Genomic DNA, 14,748 nt, shown 5'->3' with positions numbered 1-14,748 from the left:
TCAGTCTGCGGTATTCTCTTACTGCCACTCTAGCGGATTAATACATTGTCATTGACACAGTCTTTTCTGTAGAGCAAAGTGTTGAATTGCGGTGTCAGAATGCTTGTTATCAATTTTGTTGTGGTTGTGTCATCATCACTGCCAACATCGAGGGCTTATGTTCCAAGGACTTTTTCTAAGTGCTTCATGTGTATTCCTTCATTTAGCTTCACAGCCATCCAGTGAGAAAGATACCGTTGTTATCTCTATTTCACAGATCAGGAAACTAAGGTGTGACAAGGTTAAGTCACTTGTTCAAAGTTATCAAGTTAGTGTAATATGGAGCTAAAATTTGAGCTCAGTAGTCTGGCTTCCAGAGATCTAGCTCTTACTCATGCTGTTACTGTGTAGTTATTAATTTTTTATATTTACCACTACTTGATCACTGCCTTTCAAATGTGAAGCTTATTATAGTGAAGACATTGATTAGTTTGGGTATCTTGGTCTGTTTTACTTGTCTCTCATGTGACAGCCATTAGCATAATGCTTTACCACGTCAAGGAAAAGCATTTAGTTCCTTGAAAAATCTAGCTCACTAAATGTAAATGAGCCATTAGTGAGTATCTTTTGCTTATTTACTTCCAGATTGATTATTTATTCATCTTTGCCAGTTCTGGTTGAATGAGATAAATTCTTTTTTCCCTTCACTAGCCTTTACCCCTTGGTCTTTCCTATTACTATTCACGTATTTCTTCCTCCATAAATTTTGTTTTTGCCTTTTGGGGATGTTTCTTTTTGTTTATACAGCAAATATTGAGTGGCTATTCTTGTAGGAGCAATGAATGACAAGAAAAGGCATACATAGTTTTTCCCAATAAGGACCTTACAGACTTGAGTGCTAATATAATAATAAAGAAAAACTCATACATAAATATGTAATTTCAAATAACTTTATAAATAAAGAAAATTACAGTACTGTGAGAACCAAATATTCTTTCATGTAATTTGTGGGTCTCTGTAGAGTCTCAGAATTGGCCTTAAAGATCAGCAGATGGAAGTGAGTCCTCTCTGCCACATTAGGAACTAGTCATCAGGTCCACGATCTGACCGCTAGAGCAGAGGCTTCAAGTACTAACGTCTGTCCTGGCCAGGCCTGTAAACTAAACTAAGAAAGCAGGTTGAATTAATTTTGTATCTTAGTATATTAAATGCTGTAGTTCTTCACTCGCACAAGTAAATATGCTCTCTCCTATATTTATTACAACAGAGCCTATCTTGGTCTTTATTTTAAAAAAATGAATAGAAACACTCATATTTCACTTTTCTCCTAAGAACTGTGAGAAAGAAAATCAGCAAAACACCATGTAACTGATCTTTGGTCTGATTGTTGAGGAACCAGAATAGTGTGGGTGGAACTGCAGCAAAGCAGAGAGGACAAGCTTGACCTCAAGCTTGACAAGTGACAGCGATACAGCTTTGTGCGAGTTTCATTAAAGAAACGCAGGCCACGTGTAGCTAGTTCTGTTTTTCAACAAGAAGAGATCCAAATACAAATTTCTATATGAAATCTCTTCTTAAAATGTCGGCAGGTAATTCGGGTTAAACAAAACTGAGGCACAGTGTAACTATCTTTGTGCTGAGTACTGATTATAGGCTAAGAGTATATAACTATATAGCTGTAGTGTTAGATATAATAGTTGATGTATCTTTTATATGCTTTAAACATTTTCTTTTAAAGTTTGAGAGTTGAAGTCAAGATTGTTTTTAATTGAAAAATTTCCTAAGGCTAATTTTGATTCAGCAGAATTACGAATATAGAACTGCTTTGTCTTTTCTAAAACCTAGCCCCTGGCTTAGCAATAAGAGTTTTCATTTTTAAGTGCAGAAATATGTGTAAGTTATAACAGTTAAGGATTTTTATGGGGAATTGCAATCTACAAAAATGGAAGAGAATATATATTGTTTCACTTGAGAACCACTGAAAGATTCTTAACGCTATGTTTTTTTTCTCATTCACCGTTGAATCATATTTTGTTGAAGTACACTTTTAAACTAATGTTTTAAGGCACCACCGGCAGTAGTGTGGTGTCTGAAATTTGGCAATTCCTGGCTCGTTGGGAACTTACTGGGAAAATGACTTCCGTGATATGTGATGCTGTGTGATAACTGAGGCTGTGTCTGACAGCAGGCCGAGGAGTTCATGAATATGGTGTCTTACAATGAGCTGTGGACTAGAAACTAGGTCTGTGTTATACCCCGCTTTGTTGTAGCCTTGGGGAAGTTGTGTATTTTAATTTAGATGAAAGCTTTGAATTATATGGTTTCTTTTAAACTCCTCATATTCTAGGATGTTAAGCCTTCCTATGGAGTTTCTGATTGTTCCAATGCAGGAACTCCCCCCCTTGAAATCTTACATTTACATGTTGATGTAGCCCTCTCTTGTGCATCCATCAGGGAAACACACGTGAACAAAGTCTGGAGGGGGAGAAAACACAAAGGAAGAAAATGTGTTTTGTTCAATGTAACAGACATTGGTAACTGACCATAACAAGCAAGCTCACTGCTGGTACAGTTCTTGTCTTTACCTTGATGTCATCTGACCTAATGTATGTGTTATTGGATTTGATTTTGATTTTGATGGGAAATGCTGAACTTTTTATTACAAATTAGAGCAAAAACTCTTCATTTGAGACGTTTTCCTAATTCCTGGGCAGCCAGAATTTAATCTGTATGTATTTTTGCAGGTTACTCCTCAATGTAAATTAACCCAATATTTGTTTTTAGATATTATATTACTAATAAGTACTATCTATTCTAGACTAGTATTCTATTCAGTGTACTTTTCAAATGGAAATTGTCTTTAGAAAATAATAAACAACCATTTTAAGACAGTTGTGTTAACAGAAAAGTTAAACAGAAAAAGACTATCGTGGATTTCTTCTATAGTCTGGTAAATCCAAGTTGTTTAGAGCAAAAATGTTGACTTCTGTTATCATTTTCTAAAGTCTTTACATTTTTAATAGAGAAGTCAATCCACTTATAATTTAAAATTAATTTTATAATACATTTGTATTTTCATTAGATGCAAGTCTTTTTTCTGTAATTCCATAAGAAGTGAAACTGAAAAATTACAGTATTTCTATTTTGCACTTTGAATTAATTACTTCATTGTTTACTCTTACTATAGAATTCTAAAATGAAAAAGAATGAAATAACTGATAAAATATAGAGGATACAGCTGAGAATATCAATGATGTATGTTAAATGTGAAGGTTCATCAAACAGCTAAATTTGTATTTTCTTTCAATAGTACATTAAGGTGAATAAAAATAGTAATTAAGCTCTGAAAAGCCACTTGGATTTTCATAATAAATGCTATCTTTCCAAAATTCATGCAGAAAAAAACAAACAAAACATGAAATGTTAGAATGATATAGAAAGGTTGCTGTAATGATACTATATTTAGTATTTTCTGTTTCATGTTTTACAGCTCAATATGAACTCTGCTCCTACATTCATGCATTTTCCTCCAAAAGGCAGACCCAAGAGAGCTGATACCTTTGACCTTCAAAGAATTGGATTTGCAGCTGAACAACTAGCAAAGTGGATTGCTGACAGAACGGATGTTCATGTATGTTTTTTCCCCCACAGTTTTAATAATAGCCTAATTAGCTTAGATTGTTAGAGCATTGTACTAAGGCCACAGGATTTGTTTTTCTTTTTTCAATTTCTCAGTGGAGCATTAGCTCCTTGCTTAAACTGTCTGATAGCAAAAAGGTGTAAGCTAAACTTTGAGTTAGGTGAATTTAAATGGTTTTTAAATGGTTTTTAGAATAATGGTTCATTGATATTTTAAGAACCATTAAATAGTATGTGAGTTAGGCACAAAACAAATTCAGAGCTAAAAAATATACTGCATATTGCTCAATGGTATTAGTAATCAAAGACATTTTAAAGAAAAGGCAAGACGTATAATTTCTATCTTTTGGGCAAATAAAAGCAGAATTAATACCAAATTTTTATGAGCCATGTGAGATAATCCCTCTCTCATATACTGTTCTTGGGACTGTAAATTGGTGTAACTATTCTCACACTATGTGTCATGTCGTAAATTGGTGTAACTATTCTCACACTATGTGTCATGTCTTTGTTATAAAATTTAAGTTAAGGATATAACTGAGGATAATTTAAATTCTTAGACATAGAAATTTTTTTTTAAAGAGGAAATCAGTTTATTCCTTATTTTTTAAATTAAATTTATCAGGTAACATTGGTTAATAACATCTAAGTTTTAAGTGTACAATTCCATAATACCTCATGGTATATTACACTGTGCTCACCACCCAAAGTCTAATGTTCTTTGGTCAGCATATATTTGATTCCCATTACCCTTTTCATCCTTTCCCCACCTCTCTGGTAAATATCATACACTATTACTGTCTGTGAGTTTGTTGATTTTTGTTTCATATCTCACACATGTCAGTGAAATCATATTGTTCTTGTCTTTCTCCATCTATTTATTTCACTTAGCACGATACTCTCAAGATCCACCCATGTTGTTGGCAATATTTCATCATTTTTATGGCTGAGAAGTGTTCTACTAACACATCTTTATCCAGTCATAGCCTGAAGGTTGTTTCCATGTCTTGGCTGTGGTGAATAATGCTGCATTGAACATAGCGGGACATAGATCTTTGCAAATAAGATTTTTTAAAAAAATTTTTAGGTAGATACCCAAAAGAGGAATTGCTGGGTTGTATGGCAACACTATTTTCTGAAGACCATACTTTTTCCATAGATTACACCAATTTACATTCCCACCAGCAGTGTACAAGGGTGCCTTTTCTCCACATCCTCCTCAACCCTTATTTCTTGTCTTGTTGATAATAGACATTCTAACAGGTGTGAGGTGGTATCTCATTGTGGTTTTGATTTGCATTTCCCTCATAGGTAGTGAAGTTGAGCATCTTTTTATATATCTATTGGCTGTTTGTCTTCTTGGGAGAAGTGTCTGTTCAGGTCCTCTGTCCATTTTTTAATTGGATTGTTTGGTTTTGTTGTTGAGTTCTTTATAGTTTGAACATTAGCCCCTTATCAGAGGTATCATTGCAAATATCTTTCATTTGGTTGGTTGCCTTTTTGTTTTGTTGATGGTTTCTTTTTGTTGTGCAGAAATGCTTAGTTCGATGTAGCCTCATTCATTAAGTTTTGCTTTTACTTCCCTTGCATTTAGAATCAAATTCACAAAAACCCTTCTGAGACCAAGGTCCATAAGTTTAGTACCTATCTTTCCTTCTTTGTATTTTTGTTTCAGGTCTTATTTTTAAGTCTTTAATCCATTTTGAATTAATTTTTGTGTATGGTATCAGCAGCCTCGTTTCATTCTTTAGCATTTGGTTTTCTAATTTTGTCAATGCAATTTATTGAAGAGGCTTTCCTTTCTCCTTTGTATGGTTTTGGTTCCTTTGTCAAAAAGTAGTTGCCAGTGTATGTGAAGGTTTATGTCTGGATTCTCAATTGTATTCCATTGTTCTGTGTGTCTGTTTTCCTACCAATACCATACTGTTTTGATTATTGTAATTTTGTAGTAAAATCTGAGAGCAGGGAATGTGATCATCTCTGACTCATCTATTATTTCAGGCTCATCTTTTATCTACCTATCGAACCTACCCAGCACTCAATTAGTCATCTTTCTTTGTATCCTTGGTTTCTTTTAATGTCAGATGTTATTAGAACTAATATCTATACATACTGGGAAATCATGAGTTTATACCAATTATGTCTACGTTTAAAAAATAATCTTTATGCTTTAATGTTCACCATCAAGAAAGTAAAAGACAAGCCACAGAATGGGAGAAAATATTTGCAAATCATTTTTCTTGTAAGGGACTTAACATCTAGTATATATAGAGAGAGGGTGCCAAAAAATGTATAGTGGACACTTTGGTGAATGTTGCTCAAGCAGTAGTTCGCCATAATCAGAAGTGTCTGGACGCTGATGTTAACCACTTTGAGCGCCTCTTGTATTGCAGAAGTCAAATGTGACTTGTATTTATCTTTTGTTATCGGTATGTATTATTAAAATTTTAATTGTTTTCCTTTCTTAAAATGTGTATACTTTTTTGGCACCCTCTGTATATATGACTCTTACAAGTCAATCATAAAAAGACCACCTAATTAAAAAAGGGGTAAAGAATTTGAATAGACATTTCTGCAAAGAAAGTATACAAATGTCCTTTAAGTATCTGAAAAGATGCTCTACATCATTAGTCATCAGCGCAATGCAGAGAAATGGAACCCACAATGAGAAGCCACTTCACTGTCACTAAGATTGCTAAAATCAGTGAGATAATAAACGTTAACAAGTAAAAGGAGAAATTGGAACCCTCATACACCACTGTTGGGAATGCAAAATGGTGCAGCCATTTTGGAAAACAGTTTTGCAGTTTCTCAAACTATTAAACATAGAGTTTCCATATGATCCAGCAGTTCCACTCCTACATTTATACCTGAGAGAAATAGAAACATGCCCACACAAAAAAATTATATAAGAATGTTTTTAGCAGCATTATTCATTATAGCCATAAGGTGGAAACAACTCAAATAACTATCCGCTGATTAATGGATAAATAAAATGTAGCATTTTCATACAGTGGAGTAGTCAGCCACAAAAGGAAATGAAGTACTAACACATGCTACAACAAGGATGAACCTTGAAAACATTATGCTAACGTAAAGAAGCCAGTTACAAGACTACATATTATGTAAAAGTCCAGAATAGGGAAATCTATAGAGACAGAAAGTATATTAGTGGTTGCTTAGAGCTGGAGGATAAAAGGAATAAGGGAGTGAATGCTAAGGAGCATGGCACTTCCTTTTGAAGTGATTCAAATTATCTGGTACCGACTGTGGTGATGTTTGCACATATTGGTGAATATGCTAAAAACCATGGAATTGACTCTGGATGAATTGTGTGGTATGTGGTTTATATCTCAAGAAAGCTATTTCTAAGAAGCCTTTTTAAAAAGTCCCAATTTGAAATAATACAAATAATATACTCCCATCTCACCTTTACTCTTTACCAGATGATCCCACTTTTCCATGCGTTAATGAAGAACAATTCTGGGATGAATATAAGTAGGTTTTGCATATGTTCAACTGTATTCACCTAAAATGAAGAGTGAGTCTTTTTACATAGTCATTATGTTTTAAGGTATATATTTTTGACTTCTAAAGAGTAAAAGAAATGGTAGTGCCAGGTATGAAAAGTAAAGAGGCACCTTTGTAAATTATGTGAAGACTGGAAGGACTTAGAATATGGTCAAGAGAAAAAATATTTTTCTTTCACTTTAAAGATTTTCATTGCATTTTTGCAGATTCGTGTCTTCAGACCACCCAACTACTCTGGCACCATTGCTTTGGCCCTGTTAGTGTCCCTTGTTGGTGGTTTGCTCTACTTAAGAAGGAACAACTTGGAATTCATCTATAACAAGACCGGTTGGGCCATGGTATCTCTGGTAGGTTATCACATTGTACTTTTTTTTTTTCTTTCTATTTTGTATAGTAGTATAAGTTGTATACCATGTTTCCCTGAAAATAAGACCTAGCTTGATTTTTCAGGATGCTCGTAATATAAAATAAGCCCTACTGTATTTCCCCAAAAATAAGACCGGGTCTTATATTAACTTTTGCTCCAAAAGACGCATTAGGGCTTATTTTATACTACACGCATCCTGAAAAGTAATACTACGGCTTATTTTCCAATTAGGTCTTATTTTTGGGGAAACACTGTAATAGTAACAAAATGAGCCAGATTATTATTATAATGGAAACACATCGTACCCTGTCTTTCAGTGTATAGTCTTTGCTATGACTTCTGGCCAGATGTGGAATCATATCCGTGGACCTCCGTATGCTCATAAGAACCCACACAATGGACAAGTGGTAGGTACATGTCCTAAGCATCAATATTCTCAACTTGAATCCTGCTCCTATAGCAGTCAGAAATTGTTAAGTACTTAGTAAGAAAGGATTTTACATGTAAATCTATATTCTTTCTCTTTTCATTTACTACCTCTGCCATATACATACACGCATATACAATATATTGATTTTTTAAGGTGAAGACTGCTTTAGTTTTGATTAAAAAAAACCAGTGTATCTACCACTTCAAATTTATATGCATAATCTAGTTTTTCAACTTTGTATACTGCTATGGTAATAATATGTAATGCCACAAGAGGAAATAAAATAGTTTGTAGTCAGTATCCCACCAATGGTAAATATAATTTACTTCAGAAGAGATTAAAACATAATTATTAAGAACTCGGGTAGTCATTATATTAGAATGCTAGGAACTGTTTGCCTCAAAATTGAAAGTGAAAGTGAAATTGATGTGTAGTTAAATCACTTGCACATTAGTAACTCCTATTGAATGTATATATAACTTAGTTTGTTGTCTTTCCTTTCCTTTTGGTGGGTGGGAAATATTATAATAGATCAAATTTGCAAAATGCTGTCTATGAGGCCTTAGTGTTAGGTTGGTGAAGGTTAATAACTGTTTGAAAATATGCCCCTTTTTCCTCAAGCTTTTGGAAAATATTCAGGTTTTGAGAGAATAATGGAATGCTGTCCCTCATTACTCATCACCAAACTTAATCAATTACCAACTCATGACCAATCTTATTTTATCTATTTTCCCAGCCGGTTCTCTTTACCTGCTGTTGGAGTCTTTTGAAATAACTGTGCCATATCATTTCATTTAATTTCATACATAAATATTTTAGTAGGTGGCCCTAAAAGATAAAGTCTTCTTTAAAAATCATAACCACATATCACCATTACACCTGGAATAATTTCTAAAACTGTGGTTCTGATCAGAATACAATTATCACATGGCAAATCATGTTACAAATTCTCTATTGTAAATGTATATAAGCTTATAAGGTTTTTTCTTCATTGCTTACAGTACTTCATATATTTTTAGTATCAAAGAAAACTAACAAGTTATTTCTTCCTACATTGTGACTTTCTCTGAACTTCTTTTGTGATATAGGGATCTAATTAACTTTATTCCTTGCATGTTCCTGAATACCCAATCAGGTTTTAGGGACTGGTTGCAAATTATCAGAGTCATAGTCATTGATACTATGTAATAATCATAAACTTAAACTTAGTCTCATATTCTTGTGAACATTTTCAGATATTTCCTATAGATGGCAAGGGTGTGGAGACTAAGTTGGCCTCTGGATAGTCAGCTGCCATAGCCATTCCAACATGGTTTTTGCCAGGTGTACATATTTTTTAAATCTGTCATTAAAGAGAGAGGAGTAATTTGAGTGCCTTTAATATTCAAAATTAAACTAATTTGAAGAATTTTTTTTAGCAATAAGTTATTCTCTTACCTTCAACTCTTCACACAAATGAATAACTCTTGTCTATAGAGATTGCAATGGCCTTTAAGTAAAGGTACTCCAAAGGCCCAGATAACACAAGAAAATACAACTTTTTATATTTTAAAAGGGAAAAACTTTTAGCTTTTCAAGATCTTAATCAAAAGTTAGAGAAATGATGAAATTTAAGCCTATAAGCAAAATATTTAAAATATGAATTTTTGTCCCAAACTCTTCACCCTGCCCCATATATTGTATAAAAATATATTTTTTCTTACATTTGAATAAAGTATACAGATTGAAGAACAGAAATTGTAAGTCTTGGAAATACAGGAACTTCCTGTTACAAAGACGATTGCATGAGTGTTCTCTTGGCCAGAGTTGTGGATACAATTTTAGGCTTTTGTGAGAGATTAATTGCCAAGCAGCATAGACAAGGCCTTCAACCTGCCTGTACAGCACTGTTGAAAGGGGCAGGAGGACTTTGCTCATTAATATATAACTCTTGTCTTATTTTACCTTTTAACATTTTAGCAAACTTCCTGCTTTTTCATATGCATAATGTCAACATACTTGTGATTTGAGTTTTGTTTTAATGAATTGATTTGCATAATGATGTGTTTTTATATTACTGGAACAAAATAGAACATTAACTTTGCTTTATTAATGAACCGGTTAGTGGTTCAGAATTTGTACTTAAAATGATTGTCTAGTACAAGGATAATAGCAAATGGTTTCTTTTTAGTGTATATATATATATATATATATATATATATATATATATATATGTATATATAAAGAGAAAGTCCCATGTAGGACTTGAAATTAACTATAATGAGGCTATTTACCTCGTTCAGTGAAATAGAATAAAATTTTATAAATGAGGAAAAGTAACATTCTAAGAGGAAAAGTAACATTCTAAGAGACAATAGTCAAGGTAGAATGGTGTATCTTGTAACATGACTGAGTCATTTGAAGACTATGTTGATAATTAGACTAAATTATTTTAAAATATAAATTTAAATTTCACACATATACATACATATGTGTGTATATATGCATGTACATTATATATATTTACATATATATAGTATATATAGATATATTTCCTAACAGTGGTTAAATACCGATGCTAAAATCCATCTTATATTTTTGATAAAATCTCTAAGAAATCTGAGAGTTAAACACTATGAATCATAGGTGATACGCACTATTTTCTGTACAGATATTGACTAAATATGGATTAAAGGTCATGAAACCTCCATAATTTTCACATTCCTTTCAATTAATACAGCTAAGGCCTAATAAAACCTTACAGTTTTAAAGCTATGTATGGCCAGGTATAGTCCTGAAATGTATTTCTCTATGATCTGATTGTTCCAAATAGTCTTTGAAATATGATACTTTGACTTTTTCTATTTCAATTTTTTCTTTTAAAATTTACTTTCTGATCATAAAATTAACAAATGCTCAATATGGAAAGTTAGAAAATTATAAAAGCTAGGTACCAATTAAAGCTGTCAATTCATCAAGGAGAGAGAGCATATTATGTAAAGCGCACTGCCTATCTATAGCTAATGGGCTAAAGAGAATGTTGTTGCATTAAGCTATAGAGCAATGAGAAATACGAAATGCAGAACATTAAAAGCCAGTCTGGATATCCAAAATATAAGCAGAAAGTTTAAAAGGCCCCTGAAAATGGAGTAGGGTTTTTCTTACGTTAGGCAAATGCCATATATGTAAACCTTGTACATACACACAGTTTAACAAAGGGAATAGGTCTAGTATAACATTCCCAAGGTGATGCTATAAAAAAATGACAGCCAAATAGAATAGAGATTTTCAGGGTTATGATGGTAGCAGATCCCAGGTGCCTGATACATTCTGCCTTCCTTCTTATTAAAACACTGATAGGGATTCATCAAAATGCAAAACTGGCAACAGAATTACAAAGTACAAGAGAAATTCCATTAACATCTGGAACTATTGAAATGGTCATATGTGCAGTTTCTTTGTGCTTATGAACTTCCTTAAAGTTGATTTTGTTTTCACCAGTATGCTTACATCTATTTTATTTGTTCCCCGAGAAATATTGTTTTACCTCACATGGCATCTGTTTTCTATCTTACCAGAGTGTTTGTGTTCTGCCTCATAGTGTCATTGCAATATCAAGCTACTAGTGGGAAATACAAGCTGATAAGAGATTCTACTGTTGGGCCAAAACATGAAAAACTGTAGCTCTTTCTTTGTAACACCAAGTAATGTAATGTCTTAGAAGTATAAGCTTCACAGCCCTTGCTATTTTTTCCATGTTTTTAACTCTGGAACCTTGTAACGTTAGGTACAAGTTCAAGTTAGTTTTAAGTAGTTTATGTTTCAGTGCCACATTAAACTTTACTGCCTTTTTAGATTGATTGGCTGTCTTTCATGAAGTAGCGAAGGGATGTTTGGACTATAAAACTCATGTCAGACAAGCAGGGATGAATTCTCCCCCACCCACCCCACCAACTCCAAGACATTTGGTAGTGTCTGGATGCATTTTTGGTTGTCACAACTGTGGGGGCACATACCCACTACTGGCATCTAGTCATAAAGGCGGCTGAAGCTTACTCCTGCTGGGAAATCTCCGGGAGCCAGTGTAGAACTGCATTAAGCTATAGAGCTTTCCTCTACCCTAGTGGAGAGGAAAACAGAGATATTTATATACCAACTCTCACCACTTATTGAGTGCTATTTCCTTGGGGAATGCATTGCCTACCCAAACTGGTGGACATCAACTGTCAAAGAAATCCAACCAAAGAAATGGCAGTGCTGGTGACGGAAGTCAGGCTGTAGTGCATGACATTGTCAGGGCCAGGAATATGGGCACTCAGATGGTGTCTCCTGCAACGTCTGATAATGTGCTAAGTTTATTCTTTTCTAGTAGATTCCAAAGCAGAGAAAAGAAATCATGAAGAAACATACTTTTGAACTGCTGTTTTTAAGATATGTTCTGAAAACAAATAACAAATGTTCAAAATTTCTTATCAATAGTGAATAATTATTTAAGCCAATATCATCTGTGACTTATAAACAGTCCTGCAAGGAAAAGTGTAGAAAATGTATACATATTTTAGAATACCTACCTCTATCCATCCTTACTGCCCGTTTTAACAATTCTTATATAGATGAATAGATAATTTGTGCCCTTATAGAAGGTTTCTTACTGATGCTCTGTCAACAGGGCTTGTGTTTTGCATTTTATTTTCCAGAAGTGGTATGTGTTGCAGTCCCCTGAGCTATTCATCCCTCCTGCCCATTCTCCTTATGATCAACAGTGTGCACTTAGGGAAACATTGGTCAGAATGGTGCGTGGTCTGTGGCCATGACAGAATCGATATGTAATGGGTCTGTGTCAGCTCTGAACTTCTGATTCTAGCTTTTACAGTTCAGTTTTCTAACTGGACTAAACTGTGTCAAGCAAGCCTAATAGGACTGTGGGGTATATTGCTGGGTCTTCATTTAGCTATTAGTATTTAGAAATAGTAAACATATTTGTAATGTTGGTGACTGTTCATTTTCATATATTAATTGGGGAATAAGACATGTATAGAAGAATTTAAAAATGCTACCAGAGTAAGTTTCACTGCATTGAACTTATAATGTAAATGAATACAGAGAATGTAAAGAAAATTAATAGTGCAGGCAGTACGATGCTGTGCTGATTTGCAAGTTTATTTGTTTGTCACTATTAAGATGCTATGTAATGGCACAAGTCAAGTACTAATGGTCCACTTAACAGCATGAAAGTCATCAGAAAAGCAGTCATTACTGTGTAGCTGAAGGGAAACTATACAACTGTGTAGTTACATGGGACATAAAGATATTTTCTGCTGTTAAAAAAACAATCATCTTGAAGGAAATGCATTCAAGGAAATAAAGCTTATACTTAGGTTATAACTCCCAACATAATATAAATGGATTTTTGTTTCAAGATATGGCTTTTAGCTGCTTCCTGAAGATTGCTATGGGTTTACCAAATATAATCCAAAAAATTTCACTGCGTTATAGTTTAGTTGTTAATAAAGCTAAGAGCTGTGTCCTGTGTGCACATGCAACAGCATTTTATTGCAAAATGGCATGCTGCTTAATCTAAAATTTATCATTAATAAAGCACTTTTTCTGTGTCAGGCAGCCATAATACACATTCATGTCACAGGGATTTTGTATATGCTAGCTCTCTGAGGGACATATTTTAGTTATTAGTTAAAAATTATATGGGCTTATTTGAACTAAATATAATTTTGTATAAAAATATTTGCAAGCATATTTACTAGTTTTGTTGTAATCTTCATACAACCAACAAAGAGTGTCAACATGCAAAGACAATGTTTAAACAAGTCAGAAAGACAATAATTAATATACTAAAGATATGCAGAAAACTTATGGTGGAGTTTGGAATTGGGATTCTAACTTTTGATTTATTCATTCCTTTATTTTGCCATCAATAAATATTTGTTCAGAGCCCATTAAAAGTACTATATTTGCCCTGGAAGTACAGACACATCCTGGAGCTCATAGACTAGTGGAGAGACACAGTATGATATGGATTTGCCCAAGTCTTAGTCATTAAAGCCTTGCTTATTTCATTGCATGGTGTTAGAAATTGGAATTGTTTTAGAATTTTGCCTTAGTTTGTTGCTATGTTGCTTTGTTGCTATGACCCTGCATGTTATCTCTTGCAAGCTTTACCTTATCTTTTTGTTGCTGTGTTTATTTTTTTTAATCTCAGGTGACCCCTCTGTTATACTACCACTGACTTTCTTCCTTATGCTGTACTCTACTTTCCATGATTATGTGACTCTCTCTCTCTCTCTCTCTATATGTGTATATATATACATATATATATATATATGTATATGTATACATATACATATATATATTTTTTTCTCCTTATAGTTGACATACAATATTCCTTTTGATGTCTAAAGTTTTTGTCTAGTTGCCTTTGGTAAAACTCCTTGCCTTTATCTCCACCGTACCTCCTCTCCACCTCGTTTTGACTTCCATCTTCACAGTGGACTACATGCACTCTTGACCCTGACCTCCAGCTCATCTTGATTACCAACTTCTGGGGCCAACCCAAACTGCTCCTATTCCTCCTTTCAACTGTTGTTACCTGTGATCCTGGCAATTAATTAAGAAGGATCATGTGATTTATATCACCTCCTAGCAAAGAATTTCACACATGATAAATTGATATTAAATAGCTGAATAGATGAATAAATCTCTTTGCAAATAGTAACTCAGGTTATATTTTCAGCAACTCAGGTTATATTTTCAGCATTTCAAAAATGGTAAGTACATTTGAAAAAAAATGGTTTTCCCTCGTAAGGTT

The 14,748-nt window shown here is 33.7% G+C and overlaps 1 protein-coding gene across 3 annotated transcripts in view; it reads left to right on the top strand.

The window, feature by feature from the left end:
• The window catches only part of TUSC3 (tumor suppressor candidate 3), a 154,130-nt gene that overhangs the window by 68,892 nt on the left and 70,490 nt on the right, over window positions 1-14,748 (top strand). For all 3 annotated transcript variants that reach the window (XM_081045702.1, XM_081045703.1, XM_081045704.1), the window contains exons 4-6: window positions 3,470-3,610; window positions 7,356-7,496; window positions 7,834-7,923. In XM_081045702.1, coding sequence (XP_080901828.1) covers window positions 3,470-3,610; window positions 7,356-7,496; window positions 7,834-7,923 — 372 coding nt within the window. The remainder of the gene's footprint in view (window positions 1-3,469; window positions 3,611-7,355; window positions 7,497-7,833; window positions 7,924-14,748) is intronic.

Source organism: Rhinolophus hipposideros, assembly GCF_964194185.1.
Source record: "Rhinolophus hipposideros genome assembly, chromosome: 4".
Taxonomy (NCBI): Eukaryota; Metazoa; Chordata; class Mammalia; order Chiroptera; family Rhinolophidae; genus Rhinolophus; species Rhinolophus hipposideros.
The sequence above is the reverse complement of the archived record's forward strand: the minus strand, read 5'-3'. Positions and strand labels throughout refer to the sequence as shown.